The sequence below is a fragment of the Syngnathoides biaculeatus genome, chromosome 17 (assembly GCF_019802595.1).
Source record: "Syngnathoides biaculeatus isolate LvHL_M chromosome 17, ASM1980259v1, whole genome shotgun sequence".
Classification (NCBI taxonomy): Eukaryota; Metazoa; Chordata; class Actinopteri; order Syngnathiformes; family Syngnathidae; genus Syngnathoides; species Syngnathoides biaculeatus.
In genome coordinates this window covers 5,269,039-5,286,735 of record NC_084656.1, presented here as the reverse complement: position 1 = coordinate 5,286,735, position 17,697 = coordinate 5,269,039, and the positions used below count along the sequence as shown (strand labels likewise).

At 39.3% G+C, this 17,697-nt stretch overlaps 1 protein-coding gene across 3 annotated transcripts in view; it reads left to right on the top strand.

Moving 5' to 3' along the window:
- Positions 1 to 17,697, top strand: part of niban2a (niban apoptosis regulator 2a) — a 59,102-nt gene that overhangs the window by 35,108 nt on the left and 6,297 nt on the right. For all 3 annotated transcript variants that reach the window (XM_061800609.1, XM_061800610.1, XM_061800611.1), the window contains 3 exons: positions 6,084 to 6,199; positions 14,202 to 14,306; positions 14,398 to 14,560. In XM_061800609.1, coding sequence (XP_061656593.1) covers positions 6,084 to 6,199; positions 14,202 to 14,306; positions 14,398 to 14,560 — 384 coding nt within the window. The remainder of the gene's footprint in view (positions 1 to 6,083; positions 6,200 to 14,201; positions 14,307 to 14,397; positions 14,561 to 17,697) is intronic.

The following is a 17,697-nucleotide window of genomic DNA, read 5'->3' as shown; positions in this document are numbered from 1 at the left end:
CCATTCAAGCAGATATTTTGTCACACTATTAACTCACACTGCATGAGTGTGTCTGATTTGAAAGTCAACACTTGGAAGCGTACACTGTACGGAGCCTCAAAGACCCATGACTTGACCTGCAGATCTTGTACAGTATGTTCTAGTCGGTGAGGTTCCACTAATGGCATCCAAATCATTACCAACTGTCAGACAGAAAACTCAACAAGGAAAAGCGACACAAGCACATATGCAAAAATTAAAAAAACACCCTCACGACATGGTTACACAAAACGAACATACTTAAAATTTTCAATATGTCGTCCTCATACTCACTGACTGACTGTCGATTATCTGGCTCATCATACGACCATTTTGAGCTAGGTTTCACTCATTTTTCATCAGTATAATGCATGACAAATGATGCAAATAAAACTGTAATCCATTTAAAAGAAAGAAATAAAAATTCATTAGCTCAGTGTATGTCAGCCTACATGGTCTTCACAGGCTATCAGGTTTTCCCAGTCTAAACCTTGCTTGAGCTATAGTAAAATCTACCTCTTGTAATGCATGTGGTAAAAGGTTCTCTGTTTAGGTGGACGTTGCATGCAGTTTATGGTCATTCGCAGGCCGTGTTGTTTCAGTTGTTGCATGCAATGCTAGCAGTAATTTTGAAAGAGCTTTTCCAAAGGTAGCGTTGATCATTCATGATATAGAGTACATCCTTCATAGGAAATCAACCGATAGCTGCAGACTACATGGTAAAGTAAAAAAAAAAAAAATGTCACTTTTAAGCCTGATACTATTGGTCTGTTAATGAGTTAAAAATAACTTGAATACAGCAGAGTCCTGAATAGCGTTCCAAAAACTAGAATGAATTGCAAAGTGCCCTGCTAATTGTTTCTTTTGACGAATGACAATCACCCAAAAAGCTAGAGCGTGATTGGTCAACCAGTCACTATGAATGTACACCACAGAATTAAACGGTAGCAGCGAGTATCCTGCTGAAAAGGAACATCACGAGTTGACCCAAATGTGTGCTTTTCTGGTATGTAAGGGAGCACATTCAACGACCACAACAAGTAGACCGAACTCATTAACCTGCAGCACATTTCGTTGAAGTATTTGGCTGTGTGAATTGTCCTTGGAAGAAAAACCAGACTGCAAGATACATACTGTAAGCTTAATTTCTTGCTAGCTGAAAAAAAGTTCATTTATGTGACCATTACAGTGTGTTAAATGTGTGCTAGGAACACATCATTTATTCTTATGTTGCATTGCCTTTTTCTAACTTTGACTTCTCACTGAGACCAACATAGCATAGTTTGGTCTACACTCTGATTCACCATGGCCTCAAATTTGTTGTTAGAGGCTGCAATGAGCTCCAAAGGGCTTCCAGAACACCATCAATCACAGTGAAGTCTCCGCCCCCTGCTGCTACTTGAACTTAATTGCTTTCCTTGTGCCCTTATACACAGATTTCAGAATGACTATGTGGATAGCATGAATAGAGGTTTTTTTTAAAAAAAAATATTTACAGGATATGGATAAAGAATGCTGCTTCTAAACTAGACATGAACAAACTTGTTGGTATCCCTCTTTTAATGAAGCAAAAAGCCACAATAGTCAACAAAAAAAACCCATTAAAAAAATACAAACTGAAAAATAACCAATGAAAATCAGACATTGCTTATGAATTGTTTCAAATAAGTAATTTTAAGAAATTAAGGACACAAGCTTGGACAAAAATGATACTACCCCTACAATAGTGTGAAACTATAAACATGGACCACAGAAAGCACAGAAGAGAGATGGCAAATATAAAAAGCTAATTTTAGACAAACATTTAAAAGGGGAATGCTACATTACACTTTTAAATCAACTTGACGTTCCCGTGACTGTAGTTGCACAATTAAGGTTTAAGGATCTCCCAGGATGTACCGGTAGCTGCAAGCGGAACATAGATGATAAATTGAAGACACAGATAATGTCAATGGCAATGAAAGCGCTCTCAAAATAAATTATAAGTTCAACTCCAAGATGAGTTGAGGCTTGCCTAGGAAAAAAAAAAACGTTCATGTGAAAGATGCAGGAGGCTCTGGGGCTGCTTTGGTATGTCTTGACCAGGGTGTCTTGAATTTGTGGTGGATACAGTGAAATCTAGAGCCTTATAAACACATTCTCTGGAGAAATAAGCTGTCTAATGTCAGAAAGCTTGCTCTTAGTCACAGGTTTTGAGTCTTTCAACAAGATAATCACCCAAAAGACAGCCAAGATTGGCTGAGACAAAAGCATAGGATAATTCTGAAGTGTCCTTCTATGAGTCCTTTTTTGTGAATTAAGCAGAAAAACATATATGCGTTCATCTGAGATGACACGCTGTGGCGACCCCGAAAGGGACAAGCCGAAAGAATCCTGTGTGGAGAATGCATCTTTCCAACCATGAGGAACGGGTCAAAATACTTGATAGGTGTAAGGACCATTACAAAAATTGTTTTGGTTTCAGAGAATGCCTTGTACAACAAAACATTAAGCTAAAAGTACCATATGGACTTGTGAACCTATTGGATCACAGAACACTTTTCCACTTTGCGTCCTTAGATCTTTGATGAACTCGGGCCCAGATAAACCAGCGACATTTTTGGATGTTGTTGATAATTGGCTTTCACTTTGCCTAGTTGACTTTTAAGTTGCAGTTACAACTGTAACGGCAAACTATATTTACTGACATTGTTTTTCTGAATTGTTCCTGAGCCCCGTGATATCATTTACACATTGTCGATTTTTGATGCAGTGCAGGGTCGAAGATCGTGGGGATTCAACGTTGGGTTTCATCATTGCCACTTACTGTACATCCAGTAATCTCGCCAAACTCCCTGAACCTTTTGAGAATATTATGGATCGTAGATGATGAAATCCCTGAATTCCTCGCATCTGTACATTGAGGAACATTGTCCTTAAACTGTTTGACTATATTCTCATGCACTTTTCACAAAAAGGTGAACCTCGCCCCATCGATTTTTGTGAATGGCTGAGCAATTCAGGGTAGCTCTTTTTATGTCAAATGATGGCGTCCACCTCCTCCCACTTAGCCTGTTCACCATGTTCCAAACAGGCATTTGATGAGCATTGCTCAACTTTCTTAGTCTTTTTTTTTTTTTTTTTTTTTTTTTTTTTTGCCATTTGTTGTTTTTTCGGAATGTGTTGCAGACATAAAATTCAAAGTTAATGAACATTTGCTAAAACAATAACGTTTATCAGTTTGAAAATAAATATTGAAATGGGTTGAACATGATTTTCAAATCATTGTATAATCTTTTTATTTCACTCATCCCAACTTTATTGGGTTTGGGTTTTGTAAGTTTCAAATTATTTGGGTGACAACTGTAAGGATTTCTTTCCTTTTTAAAAAAAAAAAAAAGAACTATGAAGAATTGTGTCCACATATTTAGTGAAAGTTACTGAGCTAAGTTTGAGTTTCTGGACTTACAAGATACCGTTTTAACAATGTTTATTTGTGGCATTGTATCCCAGTATTGGGAGATCCTTCACATCATTTGGTTAATATATTTTGCTACATTAGAGAAGTAAAATCTCTGGACCACCTCTCTGACACCTAAACATGTTATTATAAAGGTAAATACTATTAAACTGTTTAACATGTGCATCCAAGTAGTTGGAGGCCTTGAATTGATTGGCTTGATTGAAACATAACTAGTTGACGTTGTAGAATGATGCCTTTAAAGGCCTGGGAAAATTTTGCTGAATATCACACCAAATAGAGTGCAGTAAACTTGGCAAGTTGGGAAATACCTCAAAATATATGCCGTGATAAGTCCTACCACATGTTCTATTCATACACACAGTGCGCTCAAAGACACTGCAGAGCCAGTATATATTCTAGCGATTCAAACTGCTTGGCAGAGCGACCAAAAAATTATGTTAGACGTAAAAAGATATCTCACATTAATAATAAGAAAATGCAGGGTTAAGAAAATGTTAGTCCAACCTCAATACTACATTAGCAAATGCAATTATTAACCAAAACAAACAAGATAACGCTTGCATTTTTTTCCCCTGCAGCCTGTGAAAACAATGCAACAGTCAATAAAACTTGATCGAGGCTCTGAGCTGAAACAGGTCTGACCTGCACTGTGTATCATTTTTATACCACAATTTTCTCACAAGTTATGAGCAACAAATATCATCTTAGATATTGCTTGCCTCACTTCATCACAAAGCAATTATTTAGACATCCATAGGGTTATTTGAGGTGCGTATTTCCTGAAGTTAAATACGAAACTTTCAAAGTTGCTGCTTTCCCTTCCTGCTTCAGCTTCACGTGCTGCAGATGTTTGTAATGAATGTTAAGTAGGGAAAAGCTCGTTTCAAAGTTCACTTGGTGTGTGTCTTGTTGGGGTGGACCATTTGGTCACAAACAGGTAGTGCGGCATAATACTTTTTTTTCGTTTTTTATTTTTTAAACAATTTCAATTGGGAAGTCGCTTCAGTACAGTAACTGTCAGAGGGAAAACATTGACATCAAAGCTTTCCCTGATATGGAGTGTTACCTCCTTACATGTCCGTTTGTTTTATTCTTCAAAATGTAGCATTTACATGTAAGCTTTCCCCAAGACCATCTTCCACTGGCCCCTTTCACCAATCACTGCAAAGTTATCGGGGAGGGCCAGCTTCCTGTCGGTCTCACCCTCCCCCCTCCTCCTAACAATTCCTTACTCACTTCCTGACTTTGTCAGCCTCCTCTGACTCACAAACCTGGAATCACAACATTCGCCCTTTATTAGTTTGAACTTGAGTTTTATGTGACAAAGGAATTAGAACCATTCAGGGAATTCAAATAAAAGCCACAGTTTGGTATCTATTCATAGCATACATTTCGAAATATATATTTTCTTCCACTATGAAATGTAAATACAGTGTTAACGTTGCAATAGTAAAGGACAGTGTGTTTAGTCCTTGTAAAATAACTTGATTTATTACCAAATGTAAAGATTTCAGAGTGGGTTGAAGCATACACTTTATTCTTTATGTGTCATAACAAAATTTAACTGGTATTTTTAGAGAATACTGTAATATCTTGTGAGGCTAAACTAATAACTATAATAATCATCAGTGTCTGTAAGGGATGTATGGCTTCCATCAATGTCCTGTATTCTATGATCGTGGAAAAACAACTGCCCCCCCACCCATACCCAGTTAAATCTCATCACATCAAAGTAATAATCACATGACATTAACTTCCTAAAAACACACAGAACTTGCTGTTTTAGCACAGTTCTTACATCCCTCTTATTTGGGTGTGTCAGTAACCATGTGAATCGTGTCCACGGAAAAAAAAATCTTCCTCTTTTGAGAAGTATGACAGACATTTTTTTGTGTGATACTCAAGTTCAAGCTGCTAGATATGTTCTCACGACTCAAAGATTCATCGTGTCATCACTTATGGAAAAATGTGATTTTTTTTAAATGGCCAGATCCTGAATGTAATTCATACATTTTATATCCTCTCTAAATATATTAGTCAAAGATGTCTCACCTTGCTTCACCATGTACTATACTGTGGATTTAAAAAGTTGACATACATACCCCAGTTCAAAATGCCAGATTTTTGTGGTATAAAAAATAATTAGACTAAGACCAGTATTTTCAAAACTTTTTCTGCCATTAATTTGACTTATACGCCCAATTTGGAGAAAAATTATCTTTTTGAGAGGAAAAAAATTAATAACTGAAATAATTTGGTTGGACTCTAAATTGCCCCTACGTGTGAATGTGAGTGTGTCTCTCTCCATGTGCCCTGCGATTGGGTGGCAACCAGTTCACGGAGAACCCCGCCTCCTGCCCGATAAAAAGCCTTTATTGTCATTATATGCTGTGCATACAATGAAATGATGAGTGCTTCTTCACAAGGTGCAATAAAATAGAATAATAATAATAATAAATAATTGTTGAGATTGGCTCCAGCAGTCCTGTGACCCTCGTGAGGACAAGCGGCTCAGAAAAGGAAATGATTTTATTTTATTCTTCGTCTTTTCAGAAGAATGTTTTTTCATTAGATCTTCTAATTGCTTCCCTCTGACACTCAGGTCTCCCAGAAGACTGCACTGTTCAAACGCCAGCCTTCACTGACAGTGTGAGACTTCATAGACAGGGCAAAGGACACTATGGAACCTGGGATATGATGTGTGGAACTCCTCCACAGGTTGGACATTCTCTAGGTCTTTGCTGACTTTGATTCATGGTGCATGTTAACACTGCGCTTACAAGAGTTTTCCGTTAACTCTCGCTTCCTCCTACGGTCCAAAAGTATGTACAGTTCCGATTAATGTTTGACAACCAAATGTTTGGTTCACTGAAGACTGAATAGCTGTTGGTGTGAATGGGGGTTTATCTGTATGTATCAGCTCTGTGATTGACTGGATATCACTGATCAGTACAGGGTTGACCAGACATTGATTTAGAGCATAGTAAATCTTTTAAAAAAAATTGTCAGGAATCTCTTGTACCATCTTGATGAGGGTTTTCCAGGTCTGGACCGTTTGTCCGTTTTGGAACACACTGTACTTTGCAAAACCTTTCATTCTGGCACCTGTTTTATTTTACTGAAGTAATTTTTCTCTTTAAAGCAAGCCATGTATTTAAAATGACAAAATGTGGATTAAATACATAAATTATACATTTTAAAAGATTAATTTAGTTTTACCTCCTATAAGGCAGTTCATGCTGAATGCCTTCCCTAAACATATAGCCAAGTCTTTCTCTGTACTTGGTTTACCTCAAATGATGAAATGGTAGAAAATTATCAATACAGTACAAAGGTAAAATCCCTGTCCAAAGAAACAAAAAAGGCATTTTCTGCATCTTGTGCACACAAACTACAGAGACTTTCAGACAAGAGGGCATTAATACATAAATGTAGGAGAGAATGTCAGAAATACCAGTCATCCTCGACCCCTGTGCATTAACAGTATGCAAAAGGTTAGGCATACTGTTGACTGGGTCTCTCCTTTTGAATCAATCCCTTTCAGTTTTCTAAAAGACCACCTGAATAATTCTGTAAATAATTCTTTCCCTCACTTACTGGCTCTTCTCTGGGTCTATGGAATGCTTCTGTTATCTACTTGCTGTTGTTGATACACTAGACTTGGGGTCGGGAACCTATGGTTCGCGAGCCATACCTGGCTGTTTTGGTGGTTGTATATGGCTCACTGAGCCCTCATAATGACATACTGTACATGTGCTTTCTGTCATGCAAAGAATGTTTGTCCTAGTGGGTTTGCCATAGTTTGCTGTGGGAGGCAACGCAAATGACGCAGAGACAGTTTGGCCTAATGGATTGCCGTAGTTTTTGCGTGGTAGTCGATGTCCAGAGGTGCAGAAGGGACTAACGCAGATCCTGTCGGAACAACTAATTATGGAAATGCTTTTCTTAATATTGAGGCAAACTCCATTTGTATATTGTAAATTAGTTCACCACAAGCAAAGTGAAATGTTTATTATTTGTTTAAAATTTGATGACAATGGCAGAAAGACAAGAATAAACATCCAGCATTTCACAAAATTCTCGAATCTTTCAAGTCACTAACAAAAAAGGATCTTAACTGTAATGTTGGCCTTCTGAAAAGAGTATCAATTGAGATTGTTAGCTCTAGGACACGATCAGCACGATGGAGGTTGAAGCTGGGAGCATGATAGCAGCGTCGGGCACTCGTCCACAAAGCCATGTCTCCGTGAAGCACAGAGCCACAGAACGTCCAAAGTCTTTGGAGGTTTTAATCAGAAGCTTAAGTTAATCCGTTTAATTGGCTAGGGTGCGTAGGTTCCGCAAGATGGATCGTTGGAAGCGTTAGAAGATGTCCCCGCTTTCGAAGGCGGACTTGTATCCCGGTTCGACACCCTCTTCGTCGTGAGGCTTTGAAGAGAACGCCGACTAGCAACTCTGGGAAAAGCTTCAGCGAATCGGCAAGAGTTCTCGAAAAAAAATCAGAAGAAGGCTCGCTGATGGTTAGCAAGTCCTCTCTTGTGTACTTAAGTCCCGAGATGCCCGTGAAACACAAAAACACAAACATTAACAGAGAGCATTCCGGAGGCTGCCACACTGGCTGCCGTTAGGTTGGGAGGTTAAATGGTGGCGCGCATTGGTGTATTGTTAATTAAGCAAAAAATGTGACGTCAGTGAAAACAACCCATACAACGTATAGACTCAAAACCGTGTATAATATTTCTGCTAGATAAGATATTTGTAAATTTTTTCATTGTGGTTAGTGACAAAAAACCATGTGCTTTACATTTGAAATGTGTTGTACTGGGCATTTTTCAATGTATAAAATCATAGAGAAAAACTACAACCTGAAATTCCCCTCTGTTTCCATTTTATTTCTGACTGGATTTATACAGAACTCTTACCTATAGGTGTGAAAAGAAAAGAAATGAATCTTTTTTTCTTTCAGCTTGTCCCATTAGGGGTCGCCACAGGATGTCATTTTTTTCCATCTAAGCCTATCTTGTGCATCCTCCGCTTTAACACCCACTGTCCTCATGTCCTCCCTCACAACATCCATCAACCTTTTCTTTGGTTGTCCTCCTGCGCGTTTGCCTGGCAGCTCCATCCTGAGCACCCTTCTACCAAAATACTCACTCTCTCGCCTCTGGACATGTCAAAACCATCTCAGTCTGTTCTCACTAACCTTGTCTCTAAAACATCAAAATTTTGGCTGTTGTCTATTGAGCTCATTTATAATCCTATCCAACCTGCTCACTCCCGGAGAGAACCTCAACATCATTTCTTTTATAAACTTTGCCCTTCAACCTGGCGGATACTCTTCTGTCACAGACACTTCCGCCAACTGTTCCACACCGCTTTGACCCGTTTCTTCACTTCGTTACCACACCATTGCTCTGTATTGTTGACCCCAAATATTTGAAGTCGTCCATCTTCGCTATCGCTACTCCCTGGAGCTTCACTCTTCCTCCGCCCCTCTCATTCACGCATATATATTCTGTTTTACTTCAGCTAATCTTCATTCCTCTCCTTTCCAGTGCATACCTCCATCTTTCTAACTGCTCCTCCAGCTTCTCCCTGCTTTCACTTGTAGATCACAATATCCTCTGCGAACATCACGGTCCAAAGGGAATCCAGTCTAACCTAATCTATCAGCCTATCCATTACTACCGCAAACATGAAGGGGCTCAGCGTGGAACGCTGATGCAGTCCCACCTCCACCTTAAATTCTTCTGACACAGCTACGGCACATCTCACCGCTGTTCTGCTGCCCTCATACATGTCCTGTACTATTCTAACATATTTAACATATCCGCTACACCAGACTTGCGCATGCAGTACCACAGTTCCTCTCTTGGTACTCTGTCATAAGCTTTCTCTAGGTCTACAAAGATACAATGTAGCTCCTTCTGACCTTCTCTCTACTTTTCTACGAGCATCCTCAAGGCAAATAGTGCATCTGTGGTAGTGGTACTCTTTCTAGGCATGAAACCATACTGTTGCTCGCAGATGCTTACTTCTGTCCTGAGTTTAGCCTCCACTACTCTTTCCTATAACTTCATTGTGTGGCTCATCATCTTTATTCCTCTATAGTTTGCACAGTTCTGAACATCGCCTTTGTTCTTAAAAATGGGGACGAGCACACTTTTCCTCCACTCTTCTGGGATCTTCTCTCCCGCTAGTATTCTATTGAATAATTTGGTCAAAAACTCCACGGCCACCTCACCAAATTGCTTCCATACCTCCACTGGTATGTCATCGGGACCAACTGTCTTTCCATTTTTCATTCTGATTAGTGGCTTTCTAACTTCTCCCTTACTAATCAAACCCACTTCCCCGTCATTCACGCTTGCCTCTTTTACTATACTTTCTCTCCCATTTTCTTCATTCATTAACTTCTCAAAGTACTTCTTCCATCTACTGAGTACACTACTGCCACCAGTCAACATATTTCCATCACTATCCTTAATCACCTTTACTTGCTGCACATCCTTCCCATTTCTATCACTGTCCGGCCAACCTGTAGTGCTTCTTTTCTTTCTTTCATATCCAACCTGGAGTACATGTCGTCATATGTCTCTTGTTTAGGTTTTGCCACCTCTACCCCTACCCTACGACGCATCTCAATATATTCCTTACGCCTCTCCTCAGTCCTCTCTATGTCCCACTTCTTTTTCGCTTATCTCTTACCTCGGATGACTTATTTTTTTTTTTGGGTTCCACCACCAAGTCTCCTTCTCCCCTTTCCTACCAGAAGACACCCCAAGTACTCTCCTGCCTGCCTCTCTGAATACCTTGGCAGTAGTCTTCTGGGACCTCTTCCTGTCCATCTAGAGCCAGTCTCACTTCTGAGCCACGACCTAACTGTTGTAGAATTCATATGATGAACGCTCATATATGTTTGGCACAGTTTTACGACAGATGCGCTTCCTGACGCAACACTCTGCATTTATCCGGGCTTGGGACCGACTGACAGGTAGCACAATAATGTGCTGCCCAACGGGCTGCAGATCATCAAAAAGAAGCAATCAAATAAACAGCACAAAAGATACACATTTTACATACTACCTACTCTATGTTAAAGTTAAGGTCAAATGAAAGCAATTACAATAAACACAGTCAGCACATAAGGTACACAAATCACACCTGTGTTAAAAAATATAAAGGATATGGAGATTTAAAGGATACGTAGATGGAGGGGATTCAAACTACAATACCCCTCACGAGTAGTTGAAGTTTGAGTCGACGGTTGATGTTTGGTCCAACGAGGGTTGTAGACTCTACGTAGGTAATAACGTTAGCGCACGAGGCTAACTTGGGCCGAGCAGGTTCAACGCGAACAATACGGCACCAATTTGGGTACTAAGATAACAGGGTTCGCACGCGGCCCTAAAAGTCCCTAAAACCCCTAAATTTTCGAAGGTGCATTTAGGGGCTCCTAAAAGTCCTTAAAAATCTGCGAAAACCGTTCAAGCCCCTAAAAAGGCCTTCATTTAAAAAAAAATCAAAGGGAGGACCACTACCGCCAAAATTCTCCCTAAAAAAAAAAAAAAAAATGTATTAAAAAAAAATTGCGATCCGTCTGGCGTCCAAAACAGCTGGAAATTGTCAACGGAATTCACCGTGTTGACAACTAGTCGCCATCTTGTCGATATTCCATTGTTTGTTTCCGTGAGTAGGCATTTCACTTCGTCTTTGTTACGACGTAGCGTAGTTCTTTCATCGATCCAACTTGTATTACGGGGAAATGCATTTTTCAAGAAGCTTAGGTTGAAAGTAAGGAGTTTAGGAGCTGGGTTCGTCGAGATCCAAAAGATCTGCACATATTTTACTGCCATCTGTGCAAGTTACCAGCTTGAAAAGATGGGAGTCAAAGCGCTTGAGTCGCACCGGAAAAACAGGAGACATGTTGATTTGGCGAAGACTCTCTCATCTTCCGTTGGTATGAATCTGTTTATAAAATATCAAGATAGTGAAGCATCAACTTCAGGCAGTGGTACTAGCAGTGCATGCGCACCTACAGTTGTCCAGCCATCATCTTCAACCAGCCAGAAGTCAGGCTTTATGAACGTAGTTCAATACACGAAGACGGACTCGTTAAAGGCAGAGATCGTGTGGACTTTAAAAGTGATCTGCAGCCATTACAGTTACAAATCTTGTGAAAATAATTCGAAAGTGTTTGCAGTCATGTTCCCAGACATTGACATTGCTAAAAACTACCAGTGTGGGGAAAGGAAGACTTCGTACCTGGCTACATTTGGCATCGCTGCCCACTTTTCATCTCTACTGCCTCAAAGCCAAAAAAGACAGAATAGAGACTGACATATCAACGCTTATTGAGAAGGCTGACAGGCTGTCTGAGGAGGCAGTAGAAAAGAGGAATCTGAGGTTTATCACCGAAGCCAATGCACTCAGAGGCAAAGAAAAGGACAAGAGAGCCACTTTGGCACCTCTGCAGCAACAAATAGAGGAGGCACTGGGTAGGCTCAAGGAGCTAGAGTAGGGGTGCTGAGACCGACATCAGTAGAAGACATTTGTGTATATAGTTGCAATTGTAGTTAGTATCTGTTTTTCTGTAGACTGTTATGTGAAGACATTGACAATGGTCATATCAATGAGAACTACCACAAGGGCTACTGAGGTACTAGAATATTTGATGAACCAAGAACAGTTGATGGCACCATTGGGTGAGTCTTTTTTTGTTACTCTTGATTTCCCACAATGGCCCTAAATTTTTCGTGTCTCCCCTAAAAAGCCCTTAAATTTTTTTGGTCAGACTGAGTATGAACGGTGGATAAGACTTGTTAGATTTCTTAAGTCCTCACGGCCCTCGTCGTATAAGTTATGAAGTTAATCACTTTTAGATGTTTCTTCAACATCCACAAATTGATCACAAACGCGTCTCGTTAGCAAGCTAAGCTAAGGAACACTAGGCCTATAAGCAACTTTAAGTTGCCGTTTTCACTCGCCCAACTTCTTATTGGTACTCTCTATCCTCATTGTATACGATACGTAGATTTTGGAGGGCATGTAGATACTAGTTTGACGTTTTCCTCCTCAGTAGATATTGGAAAACAGACTCTTTCGTTGCTAGCGGTCCCAGCTAGGCTAATTTAGGCCGTGCTGCTTCAACGCGAACGATACGACTCCCATTTTGGTACTAAGGTTGCACAGATGGTGATTTTAGTGCACTGAAGTCGTCGCCAGGAGCGTCCTACGTCGACTATTCACAACATTCGGTCCAAAATCAGGATTTATCTAATTACAATCGGGCTGGTCAGAGCCTTCTGTTTAAGCTGCTATCAGCTTGAAGACCGGAAGCAAACTCCAAAGAAAATAAATAAATATAGAGAAGATATTCTTTCAATCGGTTGCACAGTGGAGCAGCTGTAGAAGGTTAGCCTCACAGTTCTGAAGACTGCGTGGAGTTTGCATGTTCTCCCTGTGCCTGCATGGGTTTTTTCCGGGCACTCCAATTTTCTCCCATATCCCCAAAACATGCATTAATTGGAGACTCTAAATTGCTGTGAGATTGATTGTGAGTGTGACTGTTGTCTGTCTGCACACCCTGCGATTGGCTGGCAACCAGTTCAGGGTGTACCCTGCCTCCTGCCCGACGACGGCTGGGATAGGCTCCAGCACTCCCGTTACCTTCGTGAGGCTGAGCGGTTCATCAAATGGATGGCTAGATATGGTTTAACCCTATATGACTTACAGTTTATCAAATCAAAAGAGAAACTGTTTGGGAAAAGAGGAATTTATTGGAATTTGACTTTGTAAACATTATGTGTGTAAAATCTGTTATCGGCTCGTGAGATCAACAAGCAAGTGGGCTCTCCCATTAAATGCCCAAAGTGCAGATGATAGATATTCTATTAATAAAATAAAAAACTGGGTCAAACAGAAGTAGCTGTCAGAGGGGATTTTTCTGGACATGTATGGAAAAAAAACCAAAAATTTTTTCTTTAAATGAAATTGACACTTTTATACTAAGTTCTAAGTAAATACTGGCAAAGAGAGACAGTGATGTTTAAAGGTCAAGTGTCATCCCTATAAACATTCCAAAGTAGATATTTTAATGAAAAATACATATGACATCATTCACTTTCTCCTCCCGCACACAGCCAAACAACCTCCCCACCCAATCCACCTCCGCAGCGGCAATGAACAACACTGACGCCGTCGTCCCCCCCAACTATTTTTTTTTTTTTTTTTTAGTAGCTGTATACACACCCGTCATTTGGAACCCACAAAGTTCTCGTCCTTTGCACCTGTGCAATCCATTTTTCACGACGAACCGGCTCTCTTGCAAACTTATGAAGGGTAAATCCATCCTGAGTGTTCAAGCAATGTCCCGCAATGCAACGAGCCGGCATTTTGGCTAACACGCAGGAACAACGGGCTACCTTCCCGGAGGTAAAACTAATAGAAAGAAATGAGTCTACTTGAGGGCAGTTCTACCATGTACCTCTCTTCCTGCTTCTTCTCAAAAACAAATCCCTTGAGAGGATTTTCATGGGGGGAGTTACAAAAAGCTGTATACGTCAATCATGTTTTGTGGTGGAAAAAACACATGGGTCTATGTCGGCTGCCGTTTTTTTCATTAATAACATACGAAAAACCGTGCATTTCATGACAGTGGCCCTTAAACCTGCCAAAATATGGGACCATAAACTTATTGTAAATGTTTGTATTTTTCCAGATTCTAGCAAATCTAGTGATGGAGAGTCTCCATCCTGAAATGAGAAATGCCATTGGTCCTCGTCTGAAAGGAAAGATGCAGCAGAGGCAGCGGGATTGGATGTTTGTGAGTTTCCATGCGATTGTACATTGCACAAATTTGCACCAGCACGATGGAGGAGTGAGAATAATGCTTTTAATAGTTAATGTTTTTGTAGATCTCTGACGCCGTATACAGGCAAGTCTTGGCCCAGACTACCAGTCAGTACGATTCTCTTCTTGTAAACTGTGAGGATCAGAAGGTTCAGCTTGATACCAGGTTGAGAACTGACATGGACCAGGTCATCACATCTAAAGAACATGTCATCAGCAAGATTAGAGGTAAACCAATTCCTTGAAAATAAATAGGAAGGCAATTGAATATTGGATGATAGTAATTGACTTCAAACCTCATATCTCAGTCTTAAATCTGTAATTATGACCATTTACATTCAATACGTTTTTGGTGGATTTTCTAAAATATTTTGTTGTATCCTTACATTCATAAATTAATAAAGCATTTAATATGTATTCACAATATATATGTAAATTATTTTCTTTCAGGGTGTTTTACATTTATAAACGATGGCCAGCCTTTAGAAAACTTTTAAACCTATGCTATATTTACAAACTGTTAGCAATCTGACAATTTGGTTGAAACCAAATTGGGCAATTTGTTTAATAGTACCAAGGACATGCTTAAATATCTGAAAAAAGAATGTGATAGTTGTGTCAAGTGGCAAGAAGAACTTTTAACTATTGCTGCCTTAGGGTTAGGTCGCATTCTAAATCCAGAGTTAAAGTCCTCAAGTAAATCTGTTTATGTAGAAAGCTATGCAGTTATTTAGCAACTGATTTCTTGAAGCTTGATCATTGGGTCTTTTCTTTGGCCAAAATATCTAGATTATTTTAAGAGGTTTGATTAAATTTAAACTAATACATTTTCTATTTTGTAAGCGTTGCATGAGTGCTGATTTTGGTGGGATTGTATAGTAATACGCTCTTATTTTTATGTGGTATGGTAGAGTATACTGCATGCAGTCACTAACATTTGACGAGTGCGATGACAAATCTGCAGAGTCGAGCATGAAAAATCACTTGCGTAAAATTTTTTACAAGTAGAAAAAATTTATATTGAATGTTGCTTATTTTGTGTAGTCTTGACATTAATTTATGTGTTTATTTCATAAACGTTAGCTAAACAAGCCTACTTCTCAACAATCAGTATCCAACTGGAAACAGGAAATGCAAGTTAACCGTACGGAGCATGTTTGGAAGTTACAGGGCCCTCGCCATATGCGAACACATACTGAGTCTGGCGAGTAAAGTTTTAAAATGGCGGGAAAAAAATGGCGAACGTGTTAATTGGCAGTTTATCCTAGCATACGATTCTGTACTGTTATAGACTTATGTATATTACAGGAATTCGTAATTGAGTCCTGGCTTTAGCGTGACGAAAGTTTCGTAGGAAGCTACACCGGAAGTAGTGCAAATAATTGTTTACATTACATATATACAACTGCATCCAGGTTTCGCGTCAAACCCACGCTTTCTTTCCATCGGTTCATGCTGCGGAAAATGTATAAGCCTTTGGGATTATTTTACAAAATACAAAGGATGGCAGTGGTATAAGTACAGCTTGTCAGCTGCCAACTTTGACGGATGCCCATTACGAGGTAAAGACGCCCAACACAACTTTGTCTGCTGTCGTAAAATCTACTCCCTGTGCTGGGCAGAGGCAAAAGATTTGCCAGGAATGGTTTTCTAAATTCAAATGGCTCAAATTGAGTGATTAAATTTTTTAAAACTGTTCAGACATGCTGAAAATCATCGGTGGCGCCGAAGTTGGTTGACTTTGTGAAGCATCTTCTGACAGCTGATCACAAGTTTACTGCAACTGCAAAGACGTAGTTGACATCGAACGTGGCTTCAGCAGGCATAACATTCTAACGACGTCTTTAAGGAACTGTCTCAAAACAGAATGTGTAAATGAACTGTTAATCGTTAAAACTGAATGCCCTGAAGTAGTTGTTTGATTTTAATAAAAGTTTCTGTAAATAAGTGATCAGCAAAAAGAGGAGAATCTTTGTGTAAGGAATCATGCATAAACTTAGTGTTGAACAGTGATGTTATTTTCTACAGTCAAGAGTATAGAAGAGGATTGAGAAACATTATTTTTATGACACATCTCTGTCATTCTTAATATTAGATTCAGTTACCAATAAAAATACAATTCCTTGTGTGACATTTACATCTGAAAGTTATTTGTATGCATGTAACCTGAAGAACAAGAAAGAGCATTAGGCATATTAGTAGAGGGCATGTGATTGGCTATTTTTTTGGCAATGATTATAGAAAGGTGGCTAAGGAAAATTTATTTTGGCCAAAAAAATGAAAAAAATGGCTAATGATGAAAAAAGGCAAACCAGGGCCCTGAGTTATGCCAAAAGCGCATGTTCAGAGCTTCTTCACATGCAGTGAGTGCATTTATGTTGAAAGTCATCAACATCATGAGGCATGTCAAAGGAAATTCAGTTACACTGAAAACATTTCTGGGATATGACAGGTAATGTTTCCGTATCTATAATAATTATGAGATTGTGATTTACTTTGACTTGATCTAAGTTCTAACGTTAGACTAGTCCGTCCATATATTTAAATGCGAACGGTTATTTTCCCCATGGTATGCATTATCTTGAAATTGAAAACTTCCCTCTACCCTCTACATGCTTTAGGAAGCTATAGATCATCTACTGCTAGCTTTCATTAATGGATTGAAAATAGATACCGTCATAAATTACGCTAGATTACAACAATACATCATGATTGCCAAAAGGAATGTTTGTTACAATGTATCGCTAGCTTGTTGCCACTAGCGCCGATTATGTTGAACTAAACTTTCAGCAATTTCAAAACATTACGATTATAGACCGTTTATTCCTTGACAGGCCAGTGCATTTAACTTTTCTTCAGATAAAGTTTGTCAGATCAAGAATTTTTATTGATGAAAATTTTAAATACCATTTTATATCATTTTCTACTAATATCAGTTGAAATTGGAAATGTAAGATTTCTGAGTTTGAAATTTTCGTTTTCTATTTCAGTTATGTTTTTTATTTATTTTATTTTTAATTTACAGTTATGTTATATTAATCCAGTAAATTACTTTAAGGTCTTGAGATTCCATCCCCAATCACACCCGCAACTTTACCTGCGGGCATGACTGGTGGACCACACCCGTACATTTTTCAACTGTGAGTGACTGCTGTATGTGTGATGTCTGCATCTTTATCAAAAACACTGTGGTATGTCTAGTCTGCACAATCATACACACACACACACACACACGGACCCTCATAATTTTGAGATGATCATACTTGTCTTTTTGTGAATGTGTGTCCTGGTCAGCTCTTACAACAATCAGAATTATGAGGGTGGCTGTCAGTTCTTTGTTTTGGAGTCAGGTGGGGTCATTTTCC